A 16,097-nucleotide genomic window follows, 5' to 3' on the forward strand; every position below is an offset into this window, starting at 1 on the left:
ATTTATTGGAAATTTATTTTACGATATACGTTTCAAATAAATATGACGAGGGTTGTGCTGTTATATTCCGTACCGCTAGGGGCAGCATACGGCCAGCTCGGGGTATAATGCTAACTTCCTCGGCATGAGTGGAAAGTCAAGATAATGGCTTGCCTCCGGCTAATATCAGGTATTGTATTATTATTATTTTATGTGAATATCTACAGATATAACAGTTCAAATTATGCCTTCCCAGTACACCCATAGACACAAACTTTGGCATTGAATAAATACAACTAAAGATAATGAATGGTTTAACTTTAATCGCTGATTTTGTCTGGCAAGCTAACTACTTAAGCTAACTTTCGAGCGCGATAATTGAACGAAAAGACTATTAAAATGTTAATTTCGCGACAACCTTTTAAATTAGCACAACTTTCATTACCATCAGGAAACTATTTTTTTTTTTTTTGCTTCTATGAGACGTGTCTTTGGCAATGGCAAAAATAAAATGAAAAATGATGGTTCTTTAACGTCACCTTTTAAAGTGTTACATTGCACATATTTGTCAGTAGCAATTTGGCCTTGGGTGATGTGTGAGTTGTGTATTCAAACATAAATATATACACGTAGGATAATGTGTAAAATTGAAGATTGGAAGAGTTTAACGAAGTAGAAAAGGATACTTACAAAAATATTTTTTCCCTGTACTGTGCAGCCATACTACAAACGTTTACCTTGATATACCTGAATCTGCAAATGTTTTGGCCTTGGTATAATATTGTATTGTACATTTTGTATAATTAATGTGTGAGGCAGTATAGGGGTTCAACATTCATGCTTGGCAATAGGCCGTCCAATCAGAACCGAAGAGAACAAACACTGCCCAATCGAAACAAAGGAAAAAGGACACATTGCCCAATCAAAACACAGGAATCAAAAGCAGGAACCAGTGTGTTTTTCTGGCACAATCAACGAACAGTTCATCCCTGCAGAGCCATCTGATGAAAATCCAATCACAACTAAAACATACAACTAAAAACATGCTTTTTGTCATTTTTTTTTTCCCATTCACACACACCGTAAGAAAATAGATTGGCCACACACACTCACAATCGCCTGTCTTGTCGTTTTGCATTAGTAACACGTAAAAAAAAGAACAAAAGTGCAAACTTCTCAGACACAAAATGGCACATAGCAAAGGAAAAAAAAAAGTAAAATGGGAATAAAATTGATGTACACATTTTTTCACTAGAAATAATTTAGAGGAGTACTGATTACATGGTGTCAAAACCACAAAGGAGTATCGGAACCATGGTTAAAAAAAGTCTAAATAAAATGTAAAACATTTTGAAGGGGAAAAAAGTTTTTCTTTTTGAAAAAAATAGTAATTTAAACTCAATTTTGTTTAAATAATAATTCAATGGTGAAAAGTAACAATTGTACTATATTCATTAAAGATAAAAAGTAGCAATATTATTGAAATAGTTTTTTTTTTCTTAAGAAAAAAGTAAACGAGGGGAAAAAGTAGAAATCTTATGAGAATAGTTGTACTTGAAAAAAAATATTCTTAGGAAAAAAAGTCTTTTTGGGGTATGGGGTAAATATAAGAATGAAGTTAAAGTTAAGTTCAATGTGATTTTAGAATTTATCTACTAATATGTGATGTTTTTTTGTCATTAAATTTTGCCATGTACAATTTCCCCCACAAAATGCTTTTTACATATTTTTATATCACTTTTTTTATAGAGAAAATGTGACTTTTTAATCTATCATAACATTCCTACTTCATTATTGTTACTGCGAATATGTGTCAAAGTGTCAGCTGTAGTCTAAAAATATATATAATTACACAAATCAAATAAAACTATAAAATGTTGGGAATTTGTTGCGATATACGTAAGCTCTGCAGAATTAATGAGTACACAAATGCTGTACAACTTTCAATCAAACCTGCTCTGCTGTTACAAAAGCAGTACGGTAGTGCAAAAAAAAAAAAAAAAAAAAAAAAAGAGGCTTGTGAAAACATGCCATGAGAAGAAAATGCAAAGTAAGACATTATGGGGTGGACATTCAAAGCCTATACTGTATCGTAGTACCTCAGCAACAATAAAGTGTAAATCCATTCACACATTGTTCTGGAAAATATATATGGTGTCATTCCCTCCTGTTGCCATCCCGGACCCGGTCAAGGCGGCAACGTCGTCCTCCCGCGGCATCCCCATCTTCAGTCGCTCGGCAAAAACGAGTCTGTTCTCCAGATCCAGGAATGATCCCCGGGCGTCGGCGTCCCTCACTGGCTGCAGAGTCGGCCGCCTCAGCACTGCTCGGACACGATGAAGCCCTCCTTCTCGTGGCCCGCCGGCTCGACCTCGGCGTAGGACGGGTGGCCCGAGCCACGGCGGAACTTCATGGCCGGCCACCTGCTCGGCCGTCTCTGCGGACACAAGGTGAAACTCTTCACGCAAATATTACTTACCCGATGTCGCTGCCGCACTTCTGTACCGACAATATTATTTTTTAGAATAATAATCTATGTTAGCTAATTTACTATAGCCTACCATCGCTACTTATAAAGTATTATAATACACTCCCTCTTTTAAATTAAACAAATTTTCATTGGAATATTTGAAAATAATCTGCTTTTTTTCAATTTTATTTTTGGTAAATTTTTTTTGGAGGGGGTTATTTATTTTTTTTAAACTAATGAAATGAATGAAGTTATTTTTTTTTCCCCCAATTTTTTTTTTGAAGTTGTATTTTCTTTAGATTTTGGATAACAAAAATATATATTTTTCAATATACTTCATTCTTTTTGAGTTAATGAAAATAAGTCATAACTGACATATTTTCATTGGATTTTTTTCAGTCATCTGCTGTTTCATTTTTTTAAAAAAATGTTGGCGTTTTTATCTCAAAAACTATTGAAATGAACTGTTTTTTCTTTAAAAAATTTAAGTTGTATTATCTTTAGATTTTTTTTGGTGATAAAAATATATATTTTTAATATACTTCATTCTTTTTTAAATGAAAATAAGTCATGACCTATTTTCATTGGAATTCTTTTAATAATCTTTTTTTTTTTTTTAATTTTGGTATAATTTTTTCGGGGGGGGGGGGTTGTAATTTGTTTTTATCAAAAACTAAATGAATAGTTTTTTTTTTTTTTTAAGAATTTTTTTGGGGTGAAATTTTATTTTCTTTAGATTTTTGATGACAAAAATATATATTTTTTTCATATACATTATTCTTTTTTACTTTATGGAAGAGTCACAACTGAGACACATTTTCTTTATAGTTTATTTAGCTGATATTTAAGTTGGGTGCTGTCCATTTTGAGTGAATTTACCAAATATGGATCCTGTACACTCAATATCACTGTTTCACTTTGCAGTCTTCCGCCATTGCGGCACACGTGGCTCACCTCAATCAGGAAGAGGCTGGCGGCCGACGTCGGGTGATGGTAGATGTAGACGGTGACCATCACCCCCGCCACCATGATGACCATCACCAGCAGGACGCCCAGGATCAAACCTGTGTGCAGGGGATGCGCGCCCGCCGTACGGTCCGCCGTGCTTTCTGCTGGCATCGCTGCAAACACACAAATGATGATTCCCGACAACTTCCGGGCAGGCAAGTACATTTTTATTGTTATCCATCCATTTGCTGTGCCGCTGATCCTCACGAGGGTCACGGGAGTGCTGGAACCAATCCCAGCTACAATCGGGGAGGAGGTTGCTACAGCCTGAAGTGGTTGGCAGACAATCGCAGGGCACAGACCGGAGTGCCTGGAGAAATGTTTTCCACGTGCCTACATGGGTTTTGTGCGGGCATCCCGGTTTCCTCCCACATCCCAAAAACATGCAACATTAATTGGAGCCTCTAAATTGCCCCTAGGTGTAATTGTGAGTGGGGCTGTTTGTCTCCATGTGCCCTGCGATTGGCTGGCAACCAGTTCAGCTGGGATAGGCGCCGGCCCTCCCTTGACCCTTGTGAGGATAAGCAGCAGAAAAAATGGATTTAAATGTATGATTTATTGATGATGATTTATTCATGCAATTGTGAGATAATTTATGAAATCGTCCCATTAGTTTTATTAATTGAGTTGTTAAATATAATTGTATTTATTTCGGGACTACTATCACAATGACATATTGTATGGAATTTTATTTAATGAGCTGCAGCATGATTGAATAACCAAACCATTGAATGAATAAATAAGTCATTAAATTGTGAAATTCATACATTTTTTAAAAATGCCTTTTGTGAAATATGTACAAATAAATAAAAGGCTAATGAAGTAAATAATAGATAATAGACTTAATATATACAGCCATATTGAGGTTGCTAGATTATATTTTTCACGAGCAGTATAAGAAATTTATTTTAATTTCAATTATCGTAACAAAAACAAACAAACAAAAAAATTCACAAATGATAATATACAAATCATCAGCTGTATATTAAGTTTGGGAAGAAAATGTGTTCTGTGCTTTATTTTCTCAGCCAGCTGAGGGCACTAAGTACACAGGCTTAGTTTTTATTGTGAGGACCTGAGAGTGGACAAGTAAAGTACTATCATTTGAAAAATAGACAATAAAATGGATTGAGATGATTACAAACAGGTAAATCCAAAGCAATTTGCAACCACCAAATCAAAAACTGCAATGTCCTGTATGTCTTTGATGCGATACTTTGTTTGAAAAGGTCATGGGGGATGCTTGGCTTAAAGCAAACAGGCTGTCTTTAGCTATTCATGAGCTGCGGCGCTTCGGCACGTATAAGCAAGAATTAAGTCGAGTCAAGTCAAGGTGAACGCTATACGGTCCACGCAGGAGGAGGAGGAACTGGCGGTCCCCTGGAATGCTGAAAAAGATCACTGAAAAGCTCTTTCTAGTTGTCTTAGAACAGATTTTGCCTCTCATCTGAGCAGACTCCACCAGTCCAGCTTGGTGTGAAGAAACTATTTTTTTATGTTCCAAGTTAGAGCCACGTCGGATATAATCTCTAGCTCAGACCTTTTGAGAAATTCACTCAAATCATTTGACAAAGCAAGCAGCACGGAATGTTTCCACACTGATTTCTCTGACAGTTCCTCCTCCCGTCGTGGTTTTAATCAGCAGCGATTCCCTCCACTGAGCTCGTGAATTCAATCAGCGTCCCCCCCCTCAGATTTCCTGCTCTCATTGATTTCCAGCACGCATAACAATCAAACCTATACAACGCGCGCTTAAAGATTGCATCCGTGCTGCGGGGAAAATTAAAAAGGCCAATGCGACGCTACCGGGCTGTTTTCGGGGCTGGCGTGGTTGATGGGATTCCCACAACGGAGCAGCTGTATAACCCGCGGTAGGTGTAGTAAATGCGCTGCTGTGCCTCCTTTCAACGAGAAGATTTTTATACTGGTTCCCTGTAAAGACTGATGCCAAGCAATGCTAAATGGATCCTCTCTTCATTAATACAAAACAAATTGGACGATAATGGGAACATTTTAAAGGAAGAAAGATGATTCGGTGTTGAAATGAGGCAACAAAATGTGGAGAAGATGAAGCACTGAGAATACTTTAAGGGTGAAGACAAACGACCGTTGTATATTTGCGCTTGTAAAGCTTCGGAGATGTCCTCGTACAAATGCTCGTGGATTCATTTCGGCCCCGTTCGATTCTCGAGCGGCCTTGAGCCCGAAGACACAGTAAATGCTAGTGGACTGAAATGATTCCAATAAAAGCGACGCGGTTTTGTCCCGCCATGTTTTAAAGATGAGCCTTCTTTATGTGTGCCCAATGGGATTCCAAGAACAACTCAAACTGAGGAGTCTGAAGGTTACAACGACAGCATATCATCTCTGATTATGTGGCTCTACCCGAGTATTGTTCCTGACTACTTAAAGGTCCACTGTCATCTTATTAATGAAAAAACAGCAGCCGGTATGGACCCATCCGTTTTTTTTCGCCACAAAATATGATTTTGATGTATATGGCTTTTTGTAACTCCCTCTCGAGGGATTTGTTTTCGAAAAGAAGCAGGAAGTGACGTACAGGGCAGTAGTGCACTCAAGCGGTCTTGTCTGTTTATGCTAGTTTTACCTGCTGGAAGGTAGCTCGTTGTTCATTCGTGTTAACCAAAATGCCGGCTCGTTATATTGTTTGAACACTCAGGAGGATGGATTCGCTCTTCATACTTTTCCAAAAGACCCGGTTCGTCGTGAAAAATGGATTGCACAGGTGTAAAGGATGAGAGCGCCGTGGGTTCCAAATGACACGTAGGTGTGTATACAGGTACTAAAAAAAAGTAATAGTTGGGGGGGGGGAGTAATCTGTAAGCTAGGGGTGCAAAATGTGTCGATGTGAAGGACAGCCTCCGCAAGCTTGTCGTTGTCGCTCGCCGACGGGCGGAGGTGGATCAGGCGGGGAGGTGGTTTGGCTGCTTGTGGTTTGGCCGTGATCCACATATCATCTAAATGTGGCTCAGAACGATTGGGTAATATTGCCGGGTCACTTCACTCGGTTGTGGGATCTTCTCTTCTTTGAAAAGAGCTTCCGTGTCTGAAGGGTGTGTTCGTCTCCCATAGTAGGTGGCACGGCGTGTTTTCAATGGCGAATGTCCCAGCGTGATGTCACGGGCAGAAGATGCAGCCAATATGGCGACCACTTGAATGGCGATTGAGACTTCTGCAACTTTGTGCATGGATGACGCGCTCTCGAATAATGTTATGTATTTTTCATGACCATATCTATTTTAGAATGTTTAAAGGAATGACACTTTCTTTAAGTATTGTTCTTAAATACTTTGGTATTGGGTAGTAATGGGTAAAAAAAAAAAAAAAAAAAGGCTTATCAGCAGCCGGCGTCACATCCTCCAAGAAAAACAAACTGCTGACTTGGATAACAACAAAGCACCATAAAAGCAGTAGCGACAACACGAAGAACGTACCTTGATTTTCTCTGAGATGCAGCGCAATCTTGGTATCATCTGTGGGGTACAAACAAATCAGTCAGACAAAATAATCAATATTTCTCTCTGTAGTTTGTTTTTCCAGCCGCTAACCAAATGAATTGCTCCCCCAAGGTCTTCTTCTTTTCAAGTGGTAATTTTTTTTTTTTTTTTACACTCGATTAAAAATGTATTCTTCGACTATAATGGTTCACCATGTATAATTCACGGGATTGAAGCAGACGGTGGGGTTAAGTGTACGTGTGGAGTATGGAAATGTGGCGTGACCCACTTCACGCATTCACTTAAATGCACGTAAAGATTCGCCGTATGCAAATGAGGCACCGCCAGACTTGTTTAACTGAACAGATTAATTCAAAAGGATCTTTCATGTAAATTTCCAGACACGCTTTGGTGAGTCTGGAATTAGAAAATGAGATGGGCTAATGTAAACAAGCAGCTAGTTAAAGCCCATCCGGAGCCCGATTAGCGATCATGAATATGGATCGCAGTCTCCTGTGGAACATGGCAGAAGGCACGAGGGACAAAATTAATAGCTTCTGTTAATCTGCAAAAGCATCTATACCAGTATCTGAGTTGAGGGAATGGCGTGCGATGCTTCATTTTGGTTGCAATTGCACTGTTATAAATATTTATAGTCATGCATATTTACAAAATACTGGGTTACAGCATATTGGCTGTGATTAGTGGCTGGTAATTAAGTTTTGTTCCATCATATGCAAGTCTGAATATTGTTCCTATTCAAGTATTTTTACCGACTACAAAAGTATTTTTCCAGATGACCTTGGTATTGTTCTGAAGTACTAGAGTATCGTACCTGACTACCACCGTGCATTATTTCTGACACAACCAAGTTGTTTTTGTTCCTGACTAGACTTTTTACCACAGGTGTCAAACTCAAGGCCTGCGGGCCAGATGCGGCCCGCCACATGATTTTATGCAGCCCGTGAAGGTATATCATGTGTATCAACTTCCATGATTTTTGTTCAAATCTGAACCAAAATTTCCATTTGTCATATCATTGAGATATTGTAAGCATTTTCGTGTTACCAAATAACAACAATATTTGAAAAACCCATTGATTTCTGATTCCAAAGGCAGTTGGTGAATATGATTGGTCAATTAAAAAATTTCATGATTTCCGTCATAATGGCCCTCTGACAGAAACCGTAACTACAATGTGGCCCGTGATAAAAATGAGTTTGACACCCCTGCTTTACGCCAATATTTTCGGTGTGATCGGAATCGGCCAATAATTGGCATTTTATGCTAATCTATTGATCGGTTTTAATGTCATAATTTGCCGATCCGATCAATGACATTGTTGATGGGCTCCTCAAAAGACATTTAGGCAACATCGCCCTCGTGCACAGCATATATGAATCCAAAAGCTAGTCTATTTTTGTTCCGTAGTGCAGTAGTAGACACTCGTTACCGTGGTAACGATAACAAGAGTGGCTCGAGTCGACTGTATTATGTGCACAAAATGGGGGAAAATGTGTGTTGGTAGTCATTGGTGCTTAGGAGAGGGCTTCAATTCAAGGCTTCCATGAAGTATGTTCATGTACTTTCAATACAATACAGCTGACGAGCAGATCCGATAAATGATCTGATAAATTTGCAGGATTATTTCCCCAACTAATTTCTATTGATATGAAGAAAAAACGGAGGCAAAAAAGAAGCAGAAAGGGGTAAACAAACTTTGGAGGACACCTTGTCCATTCTACTATAATCAGCAACCTTTCACACTGGATTTGCTTGACAGAGAACATCCTGCGTTGAGCCTCCCACTGGGCTGCGCCAATCATGTGCTCACGCTTAATGCTGCAGTATCAAAGCGTGAACCCCGCAACCTTTCATGCAAAACTCCCTTAGATGTTCACTCAAGAGTTTTAAGAACAGAAGATGTGAGCCAATGACACAGAGCAGGTCAATATTCAAATTTTGAGTTTATATGGAGTCATTGTTATTGATTGTTACTGGGATGATTTGTGGAACATAAACTAGTTTGTGTGTGAAACATCAATCGCAATAAAGGAGATTTCCAATTAATCTGCCAAAGTAAATCCTCCATGAGCTGTTTTATACGAGGTAAAGGTGGCGTTCGACACTCTACCTTCAGTTGGGGCGCTGGTGGGGGGCTGTAAAGTCGAGGGCGGGGCCTCTTTTTTTCTGGGTGTAGTCTTGGCACCGGCAAGTGTGGTGAAGGGGTAGAGGTATGTGGTGTCAACGATGTCACACATTTTGTCCTTAGTCTGGGAAGACAAGTACATATTGCCAGGATTTCAAACTGTTTATCACAAGTGCAGGTGTTCCTGACTTTCAGGGTATTGTTCCTAACTACTACGCTGTGGTTCCCGACTACCTAGATATGGTTCCTTAATGAGTACATTTTCTGGGTATTTCTTTTGATTACATGGGTATTGTTCCTGTATGCTTAAGTATCGTACCTGATGATCAGGGTATTGTTTTCTGCCCTTGTTCGTGACTGGCTGAGTATTGCTCTTGACGACATAAGTATTGTCCCTAACGAGCAGAAATATTTGTAGTATTGTTACGGACTATCTTGTTGCTGTTCCTGACACCCTGAGTATTGTTTCTCATTATTAAGACATTTTTACAGAAAAAATTTTGTTCCTGAGTATCAGAGAATTTCTTTTGACTACCTGAGTATTATTCCTCATGCTGACTGGTACTGTTCTTTACCAGTACCATTAAGTTATCAACTGTCAGGATATTGCTGCTGACTAATTCCGTATTGTTTCCAACAAAAACGATATTTTTACTGAATACTTGAAGACTGTTCCTGAATACCTTAATATTGTTCCCGACTTACTTGGGTATTCTTCCTAAGTAACAGTATTGTTGCCGAGCACCCTAATACCTATTCTCTGACCTCATCTGGACAGTTGTTGTCCACCCAGTCCTGCCGATGACGGTCAAATCCACTGGAACATCTGCGTGAAGAGGACAAGCTATCAGTGAAAATTGATGACCCAAAACTTGATCGCTCAATCAATGGATAGATCTATGGAGATGACGAGGCTAAGATTCATGTCACAAACATGGCTGAAAATGAACCTGGAACTTTATTATTTCAATCAAACATTCTCGTATTTTCTTCAAGAAACCAGTCTTCCCACCCCCATTATCCTTCTGGGACTGGCAGTACTAGGAATCTCTCTAAGGAGTGAGCGCAGTAGACCGTGGGGGTTTGGGATGGAGGTGGTCTCGGGTGGATTGCGTGACTTCGAAAAAAACCCTTGAATAGTCAGAGAGTATTTGAGGTGGCAGCTTCAAATCCTCCAGTGATTCAAATATAATTCCCCCCGTGGTGAACCCCCCTGACACCTCTTCCCCTTTGTTACCCGGCTACACGATGTCCTGTCCAATTGAACTTTAGCATGGATCCAGCACGTTTTTATTCCTTTCATCTCCATATTATGACGGTAGAAGTTTCAAACCGCTGTAATCACGCCGGTCGTTTTACCCGCCGTCATTTCCGGACATAATCAACCTCTGCTCAATAAGGCGAGACAGATTCCTCATCTTAATCCCTCCCACCCACTCTTCGCCCGTCTGTGAGATCGCATGTAATAGAGCACAGCAGGTGTAGCGCGAGCAGCCTTTTTATGTCTGAATGGCGCCGCCGAAACCGGGCTGCTGACATTCATTCCGATATCAATACCTAATTTGGAACGAGAATTTGCTGCAGGGTGGTTCGGCTCCAGATCACGTGAAGAAAAGCACCGATGTGATAAAACTCCAAATGTGCTGCAGTCATAATAATAAGCATCAATGAGACGGGTCGTTAGGCAAAATGTTATATTTTCATTTTATATACAGTCGTCTTCTTCCCAGCTTTTCCCTTTTCAGGGTCACTGCTTTGGATGAATCTTTGAACCTAGCATTAATAGATGGATGCCCTTGCTCACGCCAATCCTCACGATCTATTCTGGCAGCTCTTGAAAAGTCAATGTTTCTCTCTTTGGTCATTTTTGAAGTGTCACAGCTGTGTGTTTCAGGCAAATATACCCCCCCACACACACACTTTGGCCTGCATTTACGACCTACAGCAGCCTCACTGATACCATCTGGTCTTTTTTTTTTTTTTTTTTAAATCGAGCTGCTCGAGTCATGTGCCTGTTCTGCGTTCAGGGCGATCTCTTAAAAATGTCAGCACCTCAAATTCACTGGACAAGCAAAGGAGGGTGGCATTTTTTTTTTTAAGCATATCCTGAAAAGTAAGCAGGCAGACAGCTACAAAGGGATCAAACCAGGCCGAGTCGTAGTTTAAACACACTTCGAAAGCTAATTAAAATGTGGCTTAATGAGAAGGCAGCTACAGGCGAACAGAGTTCCTCCACGAAATACCCACTTTGTTTTATCTTTTTTGCGTGCTAACAACTTTTGCCTCTGTTTAAAAAGCGAGGCCCGAGGTGAGTCCTAAATAACGAAGCCCCTGGGAGCCGGTCACATAATCAAACGCAAAATAAAAGATTAATATTTTATCCGGAAGGCATTCAAAGTGCATGAGACGGACAGAAACATATTGCGGTATGGCCACTATCACTTGACTAAACTGTTTCTCAGCTGCTCCACTTTATTGTTTTCTCCTTCAACGGGAACTTTTTCCACCCGAGCAAAACAAAACTCCCTCGCTTCGGCCGCCAGGAAACACCTACGCCTCTTGAGTAGTTGTAATATTGACTTAGGTTTGAGTGGCGGCGAAAAAATGTGGCAATAAAAAGTGTCGTCACATAACATCCTTGGCAGAGGTAATCCTGTACTCACCACTTCATGCTGTGTTGTCAAAGCGAGTCCTAAACTTGAGAGTACCCCAGGGTTTCAGTCGAGCATAAACAAAAAGATGACAGTTTGGGACTATTTGACTACTTATTCAACTTAATTCTATTTGGAATTTTTTTGACAAAGGTATTAAAACGTCAGTTAAAAATGTGGAAGAAAAAAACAAAAGTTCTAAAATGTGCAATTTAGTGAGCTCAGTATATGATCCATCACAACTCAGACAGAATTCTCGCTACCACAGATTAGCTGGTGCCCACGCGGCCCACAGCTGCCCACAACCAACCAATTATGAATACTACCGATGTCAACTTGTCATGAGTATATTGTACACCGATTTTCGGAATCAATTTCTTGCATTTCAATCCATCCATTCATTTTCTACCGCTTCTCCGGGTTGGGTCGCGGGGGAAGTAGATTCAGCAGGGATACCCAGACTTCCCTTATCCCAGCCACTTCTTCCAGCTCTTTTGGAAGGATCCCGAGGCGTTCCCAGGCCAGCCGAGAGACATAGTCTCTCCAGCGTGTCCTGGGTCGTCTCTGGGGTCTCTTTCCAGTGGAACATGCCCGGAACACCTCACCAGGGAGGCGTCCGGATCAGATGCCCCAGCCACCTCAACTGGCTCCTCTCGATGCGGAGGAGCAGCGGCTCGACACTGAGTCCCTCCCGGATGACCGAGCTTCTCACCCTGTCTCTAAGGGAGAGCCCGGACACCCTGTGGAGGAAACTCATTTCGGCCGCTTGTATCCGGGATCTTGTTGTTTCGGTCACAACGCACAGCTTGTGCCCATAGGTGAGGGTAGGAGCGTAGATTCACTGGTAAATTGAGAGCTTCACCTTTCGACTTAGCTCCCTCTTCACCAAGCTGGACCGATGTAAAGTCCGCTTCACTCCAGACGCTGTTGATCTCCCGCTCCATTCTTCCCTCATTCGTGAACAAGACCCCAAGATGCTTGAACTCCTCCACTTGGGGCAGGATCTCATCCCTGCCCCGGAGAGGGCACGCCACCCTTTTCAGACTGAGGACCATGGTCTCAGATTAGGAGGTGCTCATTCTCATCCCAGCCGCTTCACACTCACTGCAAACTGCCCCAGTCAGCGTTGGAGATCACGGTTTGATGAAGCCAAGAGAATCACATCATCTGCAAAGAGCAGAGATGCGATGCTAAGGCCATCAAACCGGACAACCTCTACGTCTCGGCTGCGGCGAGAAATTCTGTCCATAAAATTTGTGAACAAAATCGGTGACAACGGGCAGCCTTGGCAGAGTCCGACTCTTTACCGGAAACGAGTCCGACTTAATGCCGGCAATGCGGACCAAACTCTTACAGCGGTCGTACAGGGACCGAACAGCCCGTATCAGGGGGCTCAGTACCCCATAGTCTCAAAGAACCCCCCCACAAGACTCCCCGAGGGACACAGTCGAACGCCTTCTCCAAGTCCACAAAACACATGCAGACTGGTTGGGCGAACTCCAATGCACCCCCAATCTCTTTTTCAATTTGACTAAAGTTTAAAGAGCTGTCAAAAAATGTCAGAGACATGATTGTAGACCTCCACAAGGCTGGAAAAGGTTACAAAACCGTCACCAAAAGACTTGGTAAGATGGTGACAAATACTGGCATCTTTACTATCTATCCAAAGGGGAAGACACACAAAATGTTAACAGTTAATTGCTTGGTCTGGAAATATTGCCTTGTGAAGTTAAGGTGAGCATGATAAATGAAGGTAATTTATTAATGATCTGCTGTGTTCTGAAGGCATTTAAGAGCTCAGTCATCAAGAAAACACTGTAACACGCCATCAAAATGGACGGCGCAACCTACTCAAGAAGGCACACGTCCGGTATGCGCGCACTTTGCCATTGAACATTAAAATGATTCAGGGAAGGCTTGGGAGAAAACGCTGTGGTCGGATGAAACCAAAGTTGCAATCCAATATGCCGGACGTGGCAAATTTCTATTTGAGGAATTTGGGAAAAGAGGACCACGAGTGTTTTACCGTCTGGAGGAAGTCACTTCTTTTACAGATCATTACCAGGTTGTGTGGCCCGGATGATTTGTGGATGGCATGCTAATTTGCGAGAGTGCATGTGCCAAATGTATTTACACAAAAGCGCCATCAAAAGGAATTAAAACATCAATAGTAAACAGACTTTAACATCGTGCCAGCGCATATCATCCATCATGAAATATTAAATCTACTATGTTCACTTTCAAGGACATCACTCCAGTGCATTCGTATAATCAGTTGAAATAAATTTGGTCTTTCCATTTTCTTAGCGCTTGTCTTGATTTAAGGTCGTGGACTGATCATCAGCCGATAGCCAGGCACATTTAAAAAAAAAAAAAAAACCAAAAAAACAACGGACAATTGAGAATTTTCCATTAACCTAATATATATGGTACGTTTTTGGAAGATGGGAGCAGCTGGAGAAAAGCCATGCCCGACCACAGAACTGTGAGGCAGAAAATATTACCACTATGTCTTCATAATGCCTAAATAAAGTTCAAGGACCAGAATTTCCCGCAGATTTTTAATGGCATATTTCTCGATCATCTTTCAAACAGACACGTTTGATAGTAACGTTAGCGCTGGTTTAAATGCTCGGTGCAAAGAGTTATGTATTAAGGTGAGGGTTTAGAGTAGGCAAATGTTACAACTTCCCAGACAAAACTTGACATTTGTAGCCCCACCAACCTGTTGAGTCGATGGCACCAGCTGCAGTTGAAGTTAACCTGGGAGGAGATGCACGTTCCACAGGTTGTGAACTGGAGACACGCTGGAAAGGGGAAAACATGCTCTCAAATCCAAGACATGAACAGATAAAATTAGGGAGCATAACAAGTGGTCAGTGAATGTCTCTTACTGGGCAACGGTGTAAATTCCACCGCAGAGGAGTTGGTGATCCTTGTCTTGGTCAGCTCCACGCGGTGGTACTCATAGATGGTCCGCCGCCTTACATCTACATTTTTGGGGAAAAAAAAAAAAAGGCAAGGCAGGAAGTGAGAGAGGAAAAGCTGATGAAAAATAAGTGGGACACGCAGCCCCCCAAAGAAAGGGGAATAGAGCATGAGGCAGAATGAGGTCAAATGGGGAGGCCTACTTTTTTTTTTACTTTTTCTCCCGGTTTGTGCATGTCGCCAGCTGGAGGCGGCAATTTTCTGCCGTATAAATCAGAGGCTGTTGACGGGCATTCGCGCTAACAGTGAGGAGTCATAAGCCAGGCGAAGATGGAGGAATGCACGCGATCCATCACGGGCTCTCATTGCTCTGCGGCCCTAATAACTCACGCGCTCAGCATAGTGTATAACGAGACACCCCCCCCCTACCCCCCGCTTGCCATATATGTTCCACAGAGAGAGGAAGAGGAGACGAATGGAATTGATCCTTATGTTAACCCACAAAGCCCTAGAGAACCTTTTTTTTAATCAGATTCTCATGACATTGAAGTATCAGGAATTAAGATGAGGCTAAGCAGGTGGAAATCTAACGGTTTTTAAGACTGCGAGCAGATTATCAGCATAAAAGTGAATTTTGACCCCATGGCCATCGGGGTTATACAAAGACATCCCCCTTTGAAACACAAAGTTCTGTATAGAAATTGCCATGTGGACAATCATATGGCATCACTAAATTTAAATCCTGGGGATCCTTGGTGGAGAAAAGAATTCCGTTCCTAGTCCGAATTTCTACCCAAATCAGAACGCACTGTAGTACTAGCGTGTCACCAATTTATGCTAGCACAGTAGTAAGGTTATATAACTCCAGTCAATATTTTGATGAAAAACACTTTGATGATATGGCTGAAATGAGGTCTAGTATGTGTTTATATATAGATTTCTAAAAAAACATTGTGTGGTATTCCATTTTTTTTTTTGTGTCAGTCTGCTTTGCAAACACCTAGCAACCATATGGTGAAAACCCAATAAAGGAGGCTATAAACCCTACTAATTGACATGTTTAGTTTCTTTTGTCACCAGAGACAGACTGTGATAGATAACTGGCACATTTTAATGAGATCCAGTGCAAGAGTTAGACATTTTAAAACTACCATAATTTCCGGCCTACAAAGCGTACCTCATTATAAGCCTCACCAAGTACATTTGTAAGGGTAATAGCATTTGGTACATACATAAGCCGCACCTGTGTAAAGGCCGCATTGAAACAAAAGATATTTGCAAAGACTGTACACAGAGTTTTCAAAGTTTTAATACCTTAGCTTAGCTTAACATAGCAACATCACGGTAGCACAAACAGGGTGGTTAAAAAAAGAAAACATACTGCAAAAAAAAAAAAAAAAAAAAACAGACACGGCAGCTACACAGTAGCAACACGGTAGCACAGCACTAACTGG

At 41.2% G+C, this 16,097-nt stretch overlaps 1 protein-coding gene and 1 long non-coding RNA gene across 2 annotated transcripts in view; one reads left to right on the forward strand and one right to left on the reverse strand.

Moving 5' to 3' along the window:
* Positions 1-46: 46 nt before the first annotated feature.
* LOC133492418 (uncharacterized) lies at positions 47-3,512 on the forward strand. The gene is made up of 3 exons (XR_009792629.1): positions 47-169; positions 2,241-2,429; positions 3,374-3,512. It is a non-coding gene; the product is annotated as an uncharacterized LOC133492418 (long non-coding RNA).
* Positions 2,279-16,097, reverse strand: part of plxdc2b (plexin domain containing 2b) — a 59,522-nt gene continuing 45,703 nt past the window's right edge. Inside the window, exons 8-14 of the mRNA XM_061804557.1 lie at positions 14,610-14,705; positions 14,441-14,522; positions 9,830-9,890; positions 9,050-9,188; positions 6,913-6,951; positions 3,404-3,570; positions 2,279-2,416 (exon numbers count right to left, since the gene is read on the reverse strand). Coding sequence (XP_061660541.1) covers positions 2,297-2,416; positions 3,404-3,570; positions 6,913-6,951; positions 9,050-9,188; positions 9,830-9,890; positions 14,441-14,522; positions 14,610-14,705 — 704 coding nt within the window. The 3' untranslated portion in view covers positions 2,279-2,296. The remainder of the gene's footprint in view (positions 2,417-3,403; positions 3,571-6,912; positions 6,952-9,049; positions 9,189-9,829; positions 9,891-14,440; positions 14,523-14,609; positions 14,706-16,097) is intronic.

The sequence above is a fragment of the Syngnathoides biaculeatus genome, chromosome 19 (assembly GCF_019802595.1).
Source record: "Syngnathoides biaculeatus isolate LvHL_M chromosome 19, ASM1980259v1, whole genome shotgun sequence".
Taxonomy (NCBI): Eukaryota; Metazoa; Chordata; class Actinopteri; order Syngnathiformes; family Syngnathidae; genus Syngnathoides; species Syngnathoides biaculeatus.